The sequence below is a fragment of the Sinohyriopsis cumingii genome, chromosome 3 (genome assembly GCF_028554795.1).
Source record: "Sinohyriopsis cumingii isolate HCF-2022 chromosome 3, ASM2855479v2, whole genome shotgun sequence".
In the NCBI taxonomy this organism is placed as follows: Eukaryota; Metazoa; Mollusca; class Bivalvia; order Unionida; family Unionidae; genus Sinohyriopsis; species Sinohyriopsis cumingii.
The window spans coordinates 109,752,110-109,771,363 of record NC_142963.1 but is presented as its reverse complement, the minus strand read 5'-3'; the positions used below and the strand labels follow the sequence as shown (position 1 = coordinate 109,771,363).

Below are 19,254 nucleotides of genomic sequence, written 5' to 3'. Positions count from 1 at the left end.
CTGCATTTTGTTTCTTTTTCTTTTCTTTTTTGCTCCTTTGCTTTGAGAACTTGTCACCATTTTCTTAAAGATACAATATGCCTAGTTGACTTTTCTTTCAGTTGAAAAATATATATTCTTTAAATAAAACTACTCAAATATATTTACATACATTTATTTTCTTTGGCTTTCAAAATTTTTGAATGTATAGAAACTATTTTATTGTACTGTAGTTAAATGTTTGACAAATGTTGTACAGATGTGTAAGTAACACATTTGTTATGCATTGTATTTGAAATTAAAGGAGGTTTTTGTGTGGAGGTGGCAATTCCATCATGGACCAGTCATGGGAAAGAGAATTTTTGTGCCAGTATTCTGGCAAAAGCACTATAAGTTTGTTCATTGTTAACATGATGGTGGCCTAAGTGATTAGAGCATCCCCCTTGTATGCTGGAGGTCATAGATTTGTACCCTGGCAGAATCCTAACAAAGACATAAAATGGTACTTGCAGCTGCTTTGCTATATGCTCAGTATTAAGACGTTAGTTTTAGGACTGGTCAGTCTGATGTCGGAATAATGTGACTGGGTGGGACATGATGATACATGTCTGTGGCATGATGCCCCAGTGCTAGACATCACAATAAGCTGCCACACTGCAGACATTGTAGTGATATGACTGATGTTTTTTAAAAACTATGTTAAAAAGCCAAATCACACTCCCCCACAAAAAATTGGTCTGTTTTACATGAAAGTTGGATTGCTCAGCAAAGATATTTCATATTACAGGGTACAGGAATTGCCAGACAATGTTTACAGCCTGATTATTTTCAGTAGTATTGATAATCTTTCCAATTGTTAATAACTATTCATCTTTTTCTTGAGCAGAGTTCAGCTGTCACGTCCTCCACTACCACAGTGGGAAAGGTGACCATCATTACAGCAGTGGCAAAGAAGAAAGATGATGACCCATCAAAAAGGAAAGGTGAACTGATGGAAAACAATGTCGATGCTATAGAGGTTTGTTCTGATTGATTGTTGTACAATTAAATAGACTTAATGGAAGTGCTACCATGGTTGTGACTTATCAGTAATCTATGCTTTTTTACTACTAGTTGGGAGTGGAAAAAACACCAATATGCAAAATCCATTTGCTCTTGTATGTTCTTTGTAACAGTTTTTAAAAAAAATACACTAAGCCAAGGGTTTTGGAGTAAAATGCAACTGGGTATTGGAGTAAGAGAGAACTACAATACTTTTCTCTCATTGTCAGTTGCAGGTTTATTACCATTTGAATTTAAAACTATACATGCAGCTGAATTGTTTTTCTTGTTTGTAACTGAAGTCAGCTGCTTAATGGTCATAGCAGTTGTGTATGCAGTTCCACAGATGTAATATAATGCAAATGACAAGAAAAACTCTCACATAAATAGGATGTTGCCACATGGTTAAGGTTTTATTTATTGTTGTTTTTCTTGAACTTAATAACTTATTAAATTTATCAAATTTGCAATTTTTCAACTTTTCCATTTGAGCAACTCCGCTTCTGTACTTAACGAAAAATAAGTGTTTTCTGTCCCTTTTGCTCTGCTCTTCAAATCATTAGATGTATTTTAATAATATTTGTAGAGATAGTGTTATTAGTATTTTTTATTACATTTACACCTAAAAATGAAACATGCATACTTGATGCAGTATAAGTAAATTTAATCGTCAGGTGAAAATGATTTAGGCGATCAATAATTTTTTTCAGTACTTCAGTTGAATGCTTCCAGATAATAAATATGTCATCTAAAAATCTGAACCAAAGAGATCGCTTAAACTTTTCGTTTTGAATAAAATCCTTTTCTAATTGACCTGTGAAAGGGAAGAATATATAGGAACCATATTAATACCCATTATCTGTATGTAATTCGTATTATTAAATTGAAAATAATTATTTTCCAAGATAAGTTTTTATTATTTTACAAATATCTTCACTAGATAGTTTGCTATTATTAGGATTTTATCAAGAAAATATTTGCACCCTTCAATACCATCTGCATGCGGAATGTTGGTATATAGTGATGTATCTAATGTAACCAGGATTGATATTATCAGATAGATGTGGAATAGACATCGAATTTTTAATGAAAGTAGTTGTATCTTTAATGTATGAAGGAAGTGATTTCATTAAAGGTTGTAAAACACTATCATTAGATTTGGATAGGTTTTCAGTATATGAATTACAACCAGATATAATGGGTCGTCCTGGAAAATTTAAAGGTAAATTATGGTCAGGATTTGTATGAGTTTTGGGTAATATGTAGAATTGAGGTGTATGTATGTTAAGAGGGTAAGTGTCAAATTCCTCACATATGGAATTATTATTTTTGAGGTGTACATATGTTAAGAGGGAAAGTATCAAATTCCTCACATACGGAATTATTATTTTTAGCAATCTCATTAATGCATGTTGAAATTTTTTATTTAATTTCTAATTGACATTCAACTTCTTTAACAAAATCATCTTGATTCACAATAGTAATAGTGTTTGACTTATCATCCTTTTTAATCACTATACTGTCGTCATTCATTAGATTATATGCAGACTTAATTTCGTCCTTATAAATATTACTATGATATTGCTTTAATTTAGTTAATATCTCTTTTGTGATCGCATATATATAAAAATATAAATATGAATCACGTAAAAGATGACTTAATTCTGTTATAAAAGGGTTATTTGGGTGACAGATTTTGGGATGACTTATCCAACCAATTGGGGCAACTTCTCCAACCACTCTGGGGGCAGATTCTCCAGATACGTGGGGGCGAGTTCTCCGCATACCAACGTAATTTTGAGAAGTGCAAGCGATGGATAAATGCTCATGCTTTCTATCTCTGTCTCAGTGTTGTTTCATATGGCAAATATTGCTCACCAGTATTGTCTGGTATATCTTTTTAATGTTACCACGCCCGCCATTTTCACAGAATGTTTGTCGGAGGTTAAGAGGTTGTCAAGTCACGTGTTCGGTAGGCGGAGCAATCTACCTTCTGGCGTAAGGTCAATTACAGTAAGATGATCCTAATTACAATTGAAAAATGTCTTATGGTATTTCCTTTGTGACATATTGGAATTACAGTAATAGGATCCTTATTATTGAAAAATATCTTAAAATATTTCATTTGTGACACATTGTGGTTCCAGCATGATGATTCATATTACTATTGAAAAGTCTTACAATATTTCTTTTGTGACACATATTGGAGTTACAATAAAATGATCCTAATTACAATTGAAATATGTCTTATGGGATTTCCTTTGTGAAAAATATTGGAGTTACGGTAATAGGATCCTAATTACAATTGAAAAATATCTTACAATAGTTCATTTGTGACACATTGTGGTTCCAGCATGATGATTCATATTACTATTGAAAAGTCTTACAGTATTTCCTTTGTGACACATGTTGGAATTGCAGTAAGAGGATCCTAATTACTATTAAAAAATATTGTACAATATTTCTTTAGTGACATATATTGGGGTTATATGAAGGGGATCCTAATTGCTATTGAAAATTATATAATATTTTCTTTGAGATACATATTGGTGTTACAATAAGAGGATCCTAATTCAGGGATTTACAGTTTTATGAAAGTCAACCTGTTCAAGGTAGGCTGACTGGAAAATTGAAATTACCCTTAGGAAATTTGAGCTTGCCATGAGCACATTATCACAACATGAGTAAAAAGATAGATTTAAAAAATACGGGATAGTTGAAGGAAATCATGTTATATTTATATTAACTTTTGTTTTCTTGTTATCTTTGTTGGCGCCTTAAAACCATATGCTGCTGAAAATACATGTTATCAATGTGCATATATATATACAACTGTGTACATGGACTCATTTATACATTTATCTCTCTCTCTCTCTCCATATCTCTCTCTTACATATGCAGACACTTTTATCTCATTATCAGTAGAAATAAATAAAATTACTAATTGACAACATACCTGTAATTGTGAAACAAACAACTTACTTTTTGTCAGGGCTGTTGGTATAATTAGGCATGAAAGCCCGTGTTCACAGTTTAAACCATTGATGGGTTCAGCACATGCTCAAACTTGCCGAGATCAGAAGACATTAGGCTTTTGTTTGCAACCTTTGATGATCAGGTAATGAAAAGAAGCTTCATTGGGGCTATTGTTAGTAGCACTTACATCATGGTAGGCCAGATTTGATAGTCTGAGTATCCTCCAACCCTTCACACCAAATTTTTTGATATTTGGACATTTATGTTGAAGTTCAGGGCCAGAGTCAATCGCCTGTCGAAAAGTTGGAATTCTCCGATAAATAAAAGTGTTGATATGTGTATTATGGCAAATTCACAGGGTATAAAACTTACAGAAATAAACTATTACGAACAGAACACTCCCCCTTTCTCTTGCTTTTAATTTTTTTTGGCATGGCTTTGTACAAGTTTCATGAATACTTGAGCGTACCAGCGTCTAGTTTGAACTTGTCATGGGAGTTTGGTAAGTGGATTTGTAAATCACTGACAATTACTATTGAAATATGTCTTCCCTTGTATTTTTGTCTCAGAAATACATTGTTTCAGAATTTCATTTTCACTTGCTTCTTTAAATAACAGAGCACAGCTGATTTATGCCCCTTTGAGTGACATAGTTATTTGTGTCACTGATTAGATTCCTTCCATTTCTGTAAAGGTTTGTAGTTTTGAAGTGTAATCTGCACAGGCTCAGGCTTTGACATGCCGAACATGTCACTGAATTATTTGGGTAAATTTTAGCTTTGACAGTCAGATATATTTCAGAGATGTCATGCTAGTCTAAATAAGTATTAGTACTGGACATGAATTTTCATATAGCATTTTGTGTTTGAACCTGAACAAATACAGTGAAAGTATCAAGACTGGCCATGTGAAAAACTCCTCCTTTGGGAGATAAAAGCTAACCATCGTAGCCATGCGCTTGTATTAAGCTCTGACAGAAAAGAAAATAGAAACAAACACTCATATTTTAAACCAATCAAAGATCATGTAACAAGTGATGATCAATGCACTATGCAAAATGGCAGAATGTTGTTCCATGACAAAAGCAGAGCAAAATCATTGAGACTTTGAATGTAGGTTATCTTCATGTATGTTATACAGCAGAACTAAATTTTTCACCTCATTATACAATCCAAAACAAAATACGACTTAAATATTTTTTCTTGGTTTATTGGTTTTATCTGAACTTTAAACACATTATTGACACTACGATGCTGAGGAAATGGGAGCTAAGTGACTTTTCTAGAGATGCACAGAGGCAGCTGACCTAGGCTGGCCTGTTTGGTTATTGAACCCATAAACCTTGTTTTATAAGTCCTATGCTCTTCCCTCTTAGCTTGCATGGCTTCCTGTATATGGAAGGACTTATGGATAGAAAGATGAATTCTCTGTCCCCAGTGAAGATACATGAGAAATTATATCATATACCTTGTATCCTTCTTTTGCAACTTAATATTTTTAACTTTTTTATTTATCCTTTAATCTTTTCAGTATTCCTCAGAAGAAGAGGAGGAGGACCTGGATTCTACAATGGCTAACATGATTAAGAAGAGAAAGGTTCTGAAATCCCACAAGACGGGTTGCTTTTATACATTACCATTGTCTAGTTCAGGGGTTTCAAACATGTAGCCTGTGAAGTTATTTCTTCCGGCCTGCAATGACTCCTTGAATTTGTAAAATAATTAGATTTTTTCTTCAGTGATGCAGCCTTCAGACCAGTGTACTACTCCTCATGCGGCCCTTATTTTGATTTGAGTTTCATACCCCTGATCTTGATAATTTGTACAGTAGATATCATTTACAATGATCCCACATCATAAAGTTCCTGCCTATAACCTGGTCACTCGTACAGTTTTAGTGAAGTTTTTGAAAATTGTTGTAGTCATCGGCTAATTCAACCTTATGGTATTGGATCAGTCATGCAATTTGTATGAACACATTTTTTTAGCCAGCCATTATATTAAATATCTCTAGTCTTGTTGAATGAGGCTTCAAGCATATGACTTTTGAATTGTCTCTTTCGAAGTAATGAGGTGAAACTTGTTAGCATAATATTAGACGTAAGGTCATGGGACTTTGATACTTATGTGGAAGGGTACTTAATTTAGAGGTAAAATAGCACTGTCTCACACACTTTGCTATACACATTGTTCCAGTCTGATTATCTTTTACACAGCAAAAGTGTTACCAGCCTTCAATTAGCACTAGTCCATCCCCCATCATATATTTCTGGTGATCTACAGTCTGACCCCCATCATATATCCCTTGTGATCTACAGTCCAACCCCCATCATATATCCCTAGTGATCTACAGTCCAACCCCCATCATATATCCCTAGTGATCTACAGTCCAACCCCCATCATATATTCCTAGTGATATACAGTCCAACCCCCATCATATATCCCTAGTGATCTACAGTCCAACCCAGGGCTCGGATTTAACACAAATTTCTTTGTAGCCAGAAGGACTAGTATATTGAGAAATTCAGCCATTCCCTGTCTTTTGCCCATTTCTGTTGAAATTTTCCATTACGCTTTTCCCTATCATAACAATTATTCCTCATCAGTCTTGTTCGAGTCTCAGGCTCGGCTAACGTGGGTACGTGAGAAAGCCTGCCAGTAGCTTCTCGTGGGTCGGTGGTTCTTCCCGGGGTTTTCCAGGGTTCTTCCTCCACCAATTATACTGGCTGCCATGTATAGCCTTTCTTGTGCTGAAAAATGGCGTTAAACCATACAACAACAACAATCCTCATCATTCTCATTCAACTTTTGCTTTTTTTTTCCAGTGGCTGAACACCTTCTATCAAATGCCACATTTTGCCTGTCTGATAAGGAAAGAATTATATCTTGTTTTGAAATACAAGATGTTATAGCTGATGCGAATTATTTAAAGCAGGAAGAGGAATGGCACAGTGTCCTTTACATAAGAAAGTCAGAGCAAGAAACACGTTTCAAAACACGTCTTTGGCCCCTCCCACAATTAAATGGCCTCTCCCTAACAAAGACTTTACTTCAGCAGATGTTCTGCATGATCAAAGCAGTGGCTATTGTAAACACTGTTATAAAATATTAGCATCAGAAGATAGTGTTAGTTTCAGCTTGGAAAAGGTGTGTTCCCATCAAACGAAGCCATCTGACACTCGGCGCGTTGTAATTAACAGCTCCAATTACAGTATCATAAGTCGTAAGTTTGGTAATTGTTCCTAATTAATTGAACCTCAATGTATTGTTGAAATTAATAATAAGGCAGAAATTTTTCAAATCTTAGATACCCATGCTCAGAGGTTTTAATTCCCAACAAATGGACGGCATTCTGCTTGGATATTTCCACATGCATTCAATTATTTGTTCATTCTTATAAGGGAAAAATATAAAAACTATCCTTATCATCATAGAAAAAGTAGTTGTATGGAAAGGATGTGTCAATAACATAATCGTAATAAATTGATCTAATTCTTGTAATTATTTTGATGGAAATGTAAAATATGTAGTTTCCTGCTTGTAACTGTTGGAACGTTTGGGTAGCGAGCAAAAAAAAAAAGAACCTTAAACAAAAAAACATGCAAACTAATTTCTTTGAAGAGTTTTTTGCCGTGTTATTTTGTGTGGTATACCGCTTTATAGTTTGTTACTGTGGTCGAGTGAATGAAGTGCGATATCATGTCATTTTTTCATTTAATTCATTATCAGATTAATTAGGATCAATTACCAAACTTCCGTTGTTAATGACGGGACCATAATTTACGCTGTTAAGTGAAATGCACAAAATCGGATGGATTCTTGTCATAGAAAGGCACCTTTCCAAGACAGAAATTGCTTTCATCTTCTCATGCTAATATTTTATGACTGTGTTTACAATGGCCACTGCTTTGATTCTACAGAACATCTGCTAAGTCAAGTCTTCATTAGGGATTGGCGTAAACAAACGCTGACTATTGATAACAGAAACTTACATGCCCATCAGACTATTAACATTATGAATGTTACTAGTCCGACAGGAAATCTGCTAGCCTCGGGCTAGCGGACTACTGCTAATTTCGAGCCCTGCAACCCCCCCATCACATATTCCTGGTGATCTACAATCCAACCCCCATCATATATCCCTAGTGATTTACAGTCCAACCCCCATCATATTCCAAGGTTTCCAATCTCTCTTGAACCCAATAGCAGAAGTTTGCATAGCATTATTCCTGCATGTCTGGATGGTAGGATAATGTAATCTCCCTCCCACCTTTTCTTCAAAAATCACAGACAAAGATCATAAGTTTATAAGTTTTATTTGTAAGCAGTTTGCATTTAATTTGCCATCAGTTTTTTTAAAAATCTGTTTGCAAAGAACAAGTAAGACAAATATTACCAAAGTTAAAATGCTTCAACATCCATCCCACTGCTGGGAGATATGATTTAGATCACTGCCATTCTGGATCATCAAGAATAACAATATTTACAGAAGATACACAGGCTTTCATGGCAGTTACTTTGGCATCCATATAGTCTGTCCATCTGTCTGTCTATACATCCTAGATTAATCTCAGTGTTAAAGATTTTTATGTACATCTTTTTTGTATAAATAAAAGGAAGATTTGACAAAATGGGGTCTCTTGTTTCTTCTTAGGTGAGCAGTTATTTGAAGATTACTGGTATAAAATTCAATATGCACTCATTTCAGGAGTTGATGGTTGTGGATCATAACAAAATCTACTATGCCCCCTTTAGGAAGAACTTCCATGTTGAAACACCTGACATTGCAAGAATGACTTCTGAAGGTGAGAAAAGAAATTTTTGTTGAGCCCATGTTGGTATTGACACATAGTAGTCACTTTTCTGCCACACATTTCTTGGAATAAATTTAGATGGGAACACCATCCCTCTTTTAAAGACAACCTTTGAGTATCACTCAGTACATTGATTGGTTAACTTTTGTTTGCATCAGATTTACACCCTATAGAGTACAACTTCATGGACCCAAACCTCACTAACTGAAATCTTCTTGAAACTGAATCATGTTTTTGTTTCTTACAGTTCTGCATCATTAATTATAGTAAAAATTATTTATTAAACCAAAACTCCTTTATTTGGAAAACTGAAGCAAATTTTTCATCCCTGATTTCATTTTTACACTAAAATAAACACAAAATTGCAAAAATTGCTCAAAACATAGCTGAGTAGTTGCTAGATCAGAGTTATGTCAGCTAAAGGTTCCAAAATAGTGTAATGATAAAACCCCTGAACAGTAATTTTAATTTAACGAAATTTAAGTTTTGAATTTAAATATAAGTTGCCTTTGTATCACCATCTAGTGTCTTGGTTTTGGGTCACTGGGGCCTGCTTCTTGGGTACATAGGTTGCCAAACAGGTAGAATGAGGGATCTTACAAGGTTAATGACTAGTCTTTTATCAACCAGAATAAAGGAATTTCAGTGCCTGTTAAAGAATCGCATTAGCACAGCCATTAAAGAATACAAATTGTACCAGAAGAGGTCCCTTCTCTCGTTACTGTGTCTTGGTTTGTCTCCCAGTCAGTTTTGATGGAGTGACAAACTCAACCATGATTAAGTTGACAACTCCAACCATGACTATTGACAGTATTCTTGTAAATTGTTAGGAGCTGCATTAGAGCTATGTATTTTGTTTTTATGCATGTATTTTTTTATGGCACAATAGCAGAAATATGTAGTGCTTAAAAGAACAGAAGCCTAGATCACAAGGATTGTTTTGTCCTTTGTTACTAATATTGCAGTGGCATCATTACAGGTGAGTTGATAAATTTACAGATTAGTATACTGGACATTCAAATATCATAATGCACCACTGTTAAAAGCATGTGGGGCAACAGTTCTAATATCTGTATATAAAAGAGTTATTTCTTGTGGTTTCAAGTTTGTGTATATTTTTATCCGGTCTGAGGTCAAGGGCAGTGAGAATCAGAAAACAGGATCATGGTCATCACTTTCACATAAGTGACTCCACTTACTTACACAAGTTTTATCCTCCAAGCATTGTTTTTCTCCCATATTGTTTCATGAAGTATTTTATTAAGCCTTGTTTTTCACTGTTTTAGAAGTTGAAGCTTATAGACTGGAATTAGAGGGCATCAAAGTACGTGGAAAAGGATGTCCCAAGCCAATACACTCATGGGCTCAGTGTGGTGTCAGTAAGAAAATCTTGGACTGCCTAAAAAAGTAAGTGATTTTTAGCTCTTCTGGTCATTAACCAGGAGAGCTTAGGATTGTCTGTTGTCTTTCATCCTTCGTCCATCAGTTCGTTAGTACAAGTTTGTTATTGCTATTTCCCCTAAGCAATATGGATAATTACCATGAAGTTTTACACACATTTTCATCCATTGTTCTACTTTGTCCTAAATGAATATGTTTCTGATCTGACGTACAGCATGATCTTAATGGTAGTCGTCATAAAAATCTTGTTATTGCTACTCCTCCTAAATGGATGGTCATATATACATGGTATTTTCACTGAAAGATTTCTTATATCTTTTTTGGTCTTAAATGAAAATGTTTTTTGGTCTTAAATGAAAATGCTGACAATCTGATGTTCAGTATGGCTGCCACAGCAATAACCTTGAAAATCTTGCTATAGCTACTCCTCCTCAATGAAAGTCATATCGTCTGTTTTTCACCCAAACTTGATTTTTCTCCATTTTAAAGCATAATTCCGTTTGTCTCCTGACTTGAATCAGTTTTTCTTGATATAGTCATTTTTTATATTTTTTTTTATCATGTCCGATCCGGTTTTTAGAAAAAAAACAGTCTGTTCGGTCCCATTCCACAATGACCCTTGTAGCGTATTCATTCCATATATTAGTTAGCCCACGACTCTCGTAAAGAGTATTCTGATTGGTCAGAAGTTTAAATTCATCCAGTGCATCTTTGTGTAATAGAAACTGATGGCTATGGAAAGAAGAAGCATGTTTGCAAAAAATGGCGTCCCAAGTTGTTGAGAGAAACCATGACATGAGAAGTTTAGATAAAGGTTTAAAACACATATGGAAATGGGAATGGCTGGAGCAAAAAGTCAACAGAAATTTAGTTGGTCTGTTTATAAGAAAACTGAACGCTAGAGGACTAGCATTTTGTGACCTCTGCTCTACGTTAATCACGGTTGGAAGAGTTAGGAACACAAACCACAAAAGAAGGTGCATACGGAAAAATTGAAGCTCAGAAGGCATCTGGAAAAAGTGCAATTAATTACTATAAGAAGAAAGATTTCTTGCATGAGAGAACAGGTGTAGCTCAGTCAGAATATGTGCACTGCATGTCACCAATACAAGTACCAGCTTGAAAGGAAAAAGGCTCTCATTGAGAAGGAAAAGAAACAATTGCACATTGAGCCCAAAAAGCAAGGCTAAACAAATCTTTGCCAAAGCCACACAAAGAGCTTGACTGGAATATCAACAGGCTGTGTCCATTGGAGACAAAGACCAGTGAATGTATGGGATTATTTGTATATTGTTGATGTACTTGGGTGTTTATTTTACAGATTTGTTATGAAAAGAGAAGCATAATCTATTTGCTGCAAAAATTGAGAAATTTTTGTGACTTAATTACGATGTGAACACTGACATGCACATGAAATAACTTAAGCACCATTAGTATCGGATAACAATTTCATGAGACAAAAAATTCATGAGACACAAAATATTGTGAAATTATTCAAGTCAAGTTGAAACTTTTTGGTAAGTTTGTTAGTTTTTCAAATGATTATTTTGTTATATATTATGATCATAAGTTGCACCAGGAACAGTTTTTTTATGATTGTAAAATGCATTTTTGGCCGGAGGACCCACAAACCCCCCTTTGAAATTTTCAGCTTTTTTTGTGGAATACCAAAATCATGTCTGTTCACCACAAGACCTCTTATGATGTCTAGTTTCTCTGAATGAATGTGGTGCTACAAGTATATCCAATATGGCAGCTGCACTGGCATCTTGCAAATCTATTGTAACAAGATAACCGGATTGGATTTCAGATTTACAACAGAACACTTTTGATGGTGATACAAATACAATGTTTAATGATGAATGACTTGAATAAGGAAAGAATTATGATTAATACTGCATATACAAGATCCAAATATTGGACAAATTAACATAATCCGCACAATAATGCAACAAATAAAAAGTACATATAAATGACGTTACACAGTACAAGGACATAGGTGAATGATTCAGAGTAATTTCACACGACAAAAAGAATGATGTGTTTTACTCAAATAGTAAAAATGAGTTCACTCAGATAGTGACAAATGGGGTATTTTACTCAAATAGTAAAATGATGAAAACAAGGGGACAGATGTCATACCAAATATATTTCCAATCCCAAAAACAATGGGTATTACAAACCCCAAAATTAGCCCACGGCTAAAAGATTACATATATGGAGTTACACACTTCATCACCAGCACACTTGGCTACCAGTCACACTGGTCAATCAAGCAGTCAGTATTCCATGTAGTCACCGACTGCCATTCAATTCCTTGGTCAGTAAAGTAATCAGTGCCCATCAATCAGTTAGAAACACCCGATCACCTGCTACTTGACCAGCAACACTCTTTCACTCAATTCTACAGTTGCTATGGTTCAGCTTTACAGCTACTATGGTCAACTTCTTTGACTAGCTCTACAGCTGGTACCACGTTGACTCCGATCAGCTCTAAGCTGCAACTCCTATCAGCTGAAAATACATCTAACACCATAACTATGCATGACACGAACATATACGATAAAACATAATGACATTATATATGTTAAGCTATACAGATTACATTATCAGCACAATAATTACAAAACAATCAACAGGTTCAGAAGGGAACTTATCCGTGCTTGATGATTTATGGTACTAAACATTTCTTAAAATGCAACTTGTTAATATAGATCTCTTACTAAGTCACAAGCTTGAATAGAAAATATTTGTATTATACTATGTAAGCTGAAGCTACATAGAAAATATACAGAAATAAATGTGGTAGTGCAATAGCTATAACTTATACACAAGAAATTAATAAATAACTCACATACCTCTACAGCTGAAGATGTGCAAGTGTTTAAGTACACCATTCACTGACAAGACACTCCATAATGTGAAGAATTATTTTTTCAGTTAGGCATTTATACACAGACAGTGCCACCATATATCATCAGTGCACTTGAAATATTTGGTTTTTCCTATTGAAAATACTTCGCACGTGCGGCATATGATAAACCGAACTCACTGTTTCTAAATATTGTACAATATACATAAATCACCCTCAGATATTGTTGTACACAAAAAACAAAACCCGAGTACATGTTTAATAAATAAAGGGATTTATACAATTCCATGACAATCTTTCTATTGCTACTCCTGAATGGATGGTTATATTGACATTTGGTCTTGCTAAAAGACTTCCTATGATGTATAGTTGGTGCTAAATGGATATGGTGATGCTCAGACATCCAATATTGCCTGCACAATGGCCATCTTGAAAATCTTACAAACTTTTCTCCATGATCGTGTCTGCATGGAGTTTTCACATAATGACTTCTTATGATGTAGGTTATCAATGAAAATAGTGCTGATCTTAACCTCCATTATGGATAACATTGGGGTCATATTGAAATTGTGCTTTTGCCAAAAGATTTCTTATAATTCTTGGTTTGACTTAAATGAAAATGGTGCAAATCTGATCTCCAGTATGGCCACCATGGCAGCCATATTGAAAATCTTTTTACCATAATGCCTTCAAAATGGAAAGTCTTGTCAGCAAGGGTTTTCGTAAGATTTATTAAGATGTCATGTTGGTTCAAAATGAAAACAATACCAATCTGATGTCCACTATGGTTACCATGGTAGCCATTCAGAAATTCTAGTTATTACTACTCTTAAATTGAAAGGTGTTTTGACATGGGGGTTTTCATCAGTTTTAAGCTAACTAGTTGGTCCTAAATGAAAGTGATGCAAACTGACCCGCAATCTGGTCATGCTGGAGAAGACTATTATCTATACTTATCCCAAATGAATGAACATATCACCAGTAGGCATCTTATGATAGTACTGGCAAGCTTTCTCACATACCCACACTGGCTGAATCCGAGACTCAAACCGGTGCAGACAGAGGGAGATGGCAGTGATCCATAACGGAGAGCACTTTAGACCACTCGCCCCCCCTCCACCTAAAAGAGAGGTATTAATAACATCAGTTAGTGAAGGCAATACTGGATCTAAGCACTCAAGCAGCAGTGATGTTGGAATTGGATCAAGTTCACATGACTTTGGTGCACTCTTCATCAGGATTGTATATACAAAATCCATAGAGACAGGTTCAAATGCTGCTAATGGTTGCTGCTCAAATTCTGTATCCCAACTGTATGGTGACGACGAGTCAATTGAATTTGTGGTGTCAAGCTTATCTCTTATAGTTTGTACTTTGTCACAGAAGAAATTTGCAAACATGTCCGGAAGGTCAACTGGAGAGAAGGTAGTTGGAAGTGGTGTACATTTGTTCCTTCACATTAGCTTGTTAGTAATCTCTAAGAGCTCTTTGCAGCTGGAACTTTCCATGATCTTAGTAGTGTAGTGGGCTGATTTTGCTGCATGGACTATATTTGTAACATTCTTCTTAGCAGCTTCATAGATTTGCTTATGAATAGTGAGTGCTGCATGGACTATATTTGTAACATTCTTCTTAGCAGCTTCATAGATTTGCTTATGAATAGTGAGTCTGGTGGGAATCCAAAGCCTCTCAGCTTTACGGCGGTCTCTTTTAGCAGTGCAAAGCTGGTTCCTATCACAGCTATACCATGGAGAACACTCTTGAATTGATACTCTGCACTTGGTAGCTGGGGCATGTTTGTCGAGCAATGAATGCAGGCAGTTATCGAGTTGTTCTGCTGTAGGAGGTAAGCAAGTTCTTAGGTTTGCTTGGATGTCATGCATTAGTTGGGTTCTATTTATCATACTGAGGTTTATATTAGTAGCTGATAAAGGTGGAGGGTTAGTGTCTGATATGCCAAGATGGCATATAAAGCAGAGGTGATCTGATGCAAGTTCATGTGATACCAGGGAGGACCGGAGAATGTTATTATCAGGTCTTTGAAGAATCCAGTCTAAAATGTGACCATGTTCATGGGTGGGTTGATTAATTGACTGTTTGAGGTTGAAAACATTAATGGAATCTAGGAGTTTTGATGTGTTTGGGTTTCCAGGACAGTCAAAGTGAAAATTGAAATCTCCAAGAATAATCAGTTTGCCACCTATCGAATTTCCATACTCCAGGAGATTTGGAAACTGCTCCAAAAAGAGAGATTCAGTCAGCTTGTTTTTTCTACCAGGAGGAGGGGGTAGAGGCAGAAAAAATGGACTGACCTTTGCTCCAGTGTGAGTGTGGTTTGGACTAGTTCAAACGATGTGTGGTCGAAATTGAATGTTGTGGTGTGATTAAGATGTTTGATAATGGAGTTCTTTGTGATGACTGCAATTCCACCTCTGCAAGAGTGGCAGGGGAACAACTTGATGGAGTAACCAGTGGGTGTTAGATCCGCGCACTTGGGCTCATCGTCTGATGTTTTTAGCATGTTTCTGTCAGGAAAAAGACACTGATATTCTGGTTGTTGATAAAATTAACTATTTATGTGCACTTTTCTGGTGGGCATTGAAAAATGCAATACGCAGATGTATTTCTTGGATAGTTGACACAAAGGTTGACGATTTTAATAGGGATTTGAATTAGGTTATCTAAATTAATGGTCAAATTTTTAAATTGTTGAGCTTCTGTGTGCATATAAGTAATGATTAATGTAGTCCCAGTTCGTTTAGTCTAAAGCACAATGTAGTATGGAGAGCCAAGGAGTGGTCATTTAAAGCAATTAATGAGGTTCATCATAGCATAAACGTGTTAACTGGCGAGTATCACGTGATGGTGGTTTGTTTAACAACAAAGGAAGTTGTAGCAGCTGAGAAAATGTCTAATTGTTCTCGTTTCCAAAACAAGGAGATGAAGAAACACATACGAACTGAACAGCCAATACATGATGAACACAATAACATAGACAAAGACCGGCAACAAGCACATATATCATGAAAACGGCACAAAAAAAATGGAACAGCTGCTTCAAGCCGGTTAATCGATAGCGGCCACCTTGAACACCTCTCAATCTGATGTATTGATGATATTCTACCAATCTGTTCCCATTATGTTTCCACACAGTAGCTCAAGTTCTTCACCTTGTAGTGTTTTCAAACTTTGTGAATGGCTGTGTAACACAGATCTAGACCAGACTTTTTAGATGGCTTGCAATTGTGGTAATGAGATACTTGTAACTAACAGTGTCAAAAAGGCAATGGGGGCCCTGAGTGGCTGAGTGGTCTAAAGCTCTCTCCGTCACAGATCACTGCCATCTCACCTCTGTCTGCGTGGGTTCGAGTCTAAGATTCGGCCAATATGGGTATGTGAGAAAGCTTGCCAGTAGCTTCTCGTGGGTCGGTGGTTCTTCCCGGGGTTTTCCCGGGTTCTTCCTCCACCATTAATACTGGCTGCCATGCATAGCCTATCGTGTGCTGAAAAATGGCGTTAAATCCAACAACAACAACAAAAAGGCAATGTTAAAGTCACTTTGATCCAAAGAAGAAAATAGCTTTTTCACAATAACATTAATTCTGCAGCACAGACCACTGGACCAAACTGTATGGATGGCTTACTTGAGATAAAACAAAAGCCAACTAATTTGGTGGTTATTAGGTCAAAGGTCATGTTATTGTAAATGAATAAAGAAACATGATTTCTACATGGTAACTTTTAAATCTGTATAGTTTGTTAGTTTTAAGCAGTAGAACAAACAACATAGTCCCTCATCACAGACACTTTATGCTACGGTAGATCAGGATCTTTGTTGTTTGCTGTTTGACTCGACCTGTAAGTGAGTACATATGATAAGTAGTTCATGAAGAAGTGAAATTAAGATATTTCATTTATGCACCTTGTTTGGATATACTCTTAGTCATGTCATCGCATCTGTCTGTGGATAAGTCCATATATATATATATATATATATATAGATATAGATATATATATATTTATTTATTAGATGATAGTGTGCTGTTAAAGAACTTGTGCTTTACTTTTATAAAAAAAAATCAACAATACACCATCTGTAGACGCTTAAAAAATAGCTTATATTCTGCAAATGATATGTAATTTGGTCAAAGAAACGTTATGCTAATATTATATCTTATGTTATCAGATTTTGCTAAGAAGTCATTTCGAATAGTGGAGCTATGGTGTTCTCCAACAGCTCTTATTATAAAAATGCCAATTATCAATACAATTTCTTTTATATAAAGAAAAGTAAACACCTTAGCCTCAGAACCAGTCAACAGAATTTGACCATATTGGACAAAATCATCTGACAGATCTAGAATACTTGACTTTCTCACTTAGATTTGGTTGGTTGGGCAGTGTTTCAGTTGAGGGTTCTCCTTGGCTGCCAACCCTCACGAATTTGGCATGAATTTCACGACTTTTTCAGCGATTCACGGATTCACGCCACAACCCAAAAATTCACAAATTCCCCAATTCTCAATTATTTTAAATCTTTAATAAAATAACTAATTTCCCATTAAGCGCTAGTTGTGATATTCGCAGTTGCCAAAACGGTCCGGTACTGCTGGTTGCGATATTAGTAGATCTACAGCTGATTAGTACAGTTGGCCCGGTAGCAAGCATTTTAGCCTATTTTAATCTATATGCATAAGAGTAGTTTTACAAACGCTTTTGAGAGAAACTGGGGCCTAACCGGAAGTTTGCTGTGCACATGCATCACCAACACTGATTTGAGTTACCGTTCAGCATCGCATGTAAGGTCTTGAAAATGTCTTCACCACCAAGGAAAAAGAAAAGTATTGCTCAAAATGTGAAGTTTAATTTGGAATATATCAAAAATTGGCCATGCATTCTGCCAATAAACATTCATATTCATCATGCTTTTTGCACTCAATGCCAATGCGAGGAAGCACATCGGTTGAAAAAAACACGTAGAAGTTGGGAAAATTAAGAATTCGCAGATTTCAGCTCTGGAATATTTCAAGCCATTGGTGGAAGACCTGCAAGCTACCAATGCTGAAGCATTATTCGTGAATTTTCTTGTCAAACACAATCTGCCTTTATCAGCTGGAGACCATGCTAAACATTGTTCCGACAAATGTTCCCGGACTCGCAAATCGCTTCCAAATTTTCCTATGGAATATCCAAAAGTGCTGCAGCTCATGTGCATTCCTCATGGCAATAGTGACAGTGAAAGATTATTTTCTCTAGTGAGGAAAAATAAAACAGACTTTAGGGCCTCCTTAGCTGCAGAAAATTTGTCAGCAATTTTAGTCAACAAGATCAACCATCAGACAAGAAGTCTGAACTGTGTAGAAAACAAATGTACGATCAAGCAGTTGAGGAAGTTCAAGTCTGCCACAGTATCATGTCTTGATAAATAAATATTTCTGCATATATGTAGTGTTTTAGTTTTATATTGCGATCTTGATATAGTGTAGTATTGATGGTAAGAGTGGATGGAGTTATTGTCAGGGTATTTTTCACTAATTCATGTCCAAATTCATGACTTTTTATCCCTATTTTCACTAATTGTGAGCCTGAAAGGTTGGCAGCTATGGTTCTCAGACCCAGTTGGGACTCTTGTCTTTCAAGTTTTCACTTTTAAAAATTGAAAGCAAGATCGTTTCAATTAGATTGAATTATTTGACAACACAGGTAACAAAACATTTAGAAATTAGCTGCACATATTGAGACTGTTCATTTGAACATTTAAATTTTAGAGAAAGGATACATTAAATTCAAAGACACAGAAAGGTAATATTTTAAGCAGTTGGGTGTAGTAAAGGTATAATTTGTTGTACCCAAGTTGTAAAATATTGTCAGGTAAACATTTTGTGAGGGCCAGTGCCAAATGACAAGAAAACAAGCCCTGCTCTGTTTTTTTCCTGTTATCCTGATGTCTCATTTTTTTCAGAACAAATAAATTTCTTATTAGAATGAATTAACTGGGAAAACATATTGGGTTTTGTATAAGATTTTCACAAAGGTAAACAAATGTTCGTTTAATAGCATTAAATCATTAGCTGCTATTTATTATATTGCTACATCTTGGTTGTTGTCTCACTCTAGGGGGCCCTGAGTGGCCGAGTGGTCTAAAGCGCTCTCCGTTATGGATCACTGCCAT

General features: G+C 35.6%; 1 protein-coding gene across 1 annotated transcript in view; it reads left to right on the top strand.

Annotated features, from left to right (window-relative positions):
• Window positions 1-19,254, top strand: part of LOC149803562 (putative ATP-dependent RNA helicase DDX46) — a 100,245-nt gene that overhangs the window by 19,938 nt on the left and 61,053 nt on the right. The window contains exons 6-9 of the mRNA XM_089953293.1: window positions 866-997; window positions 5,527-5,592; window positions 8,704-8,800; window positions 10,096-10,216. Coding sequence (XP_089809419.1) covers window positions 866-997; window positions 5,527-5,592; window positions 8,704-8,800; window positions 10,096-10,216 — 416 coding nt within the window. The remainder of the gene's footprint in view (window positions 1-865; window positions 998-5,526; window positions 5,593-8,703; window positions 8,801-10,095; window positions 10,217-19,254) is intronic.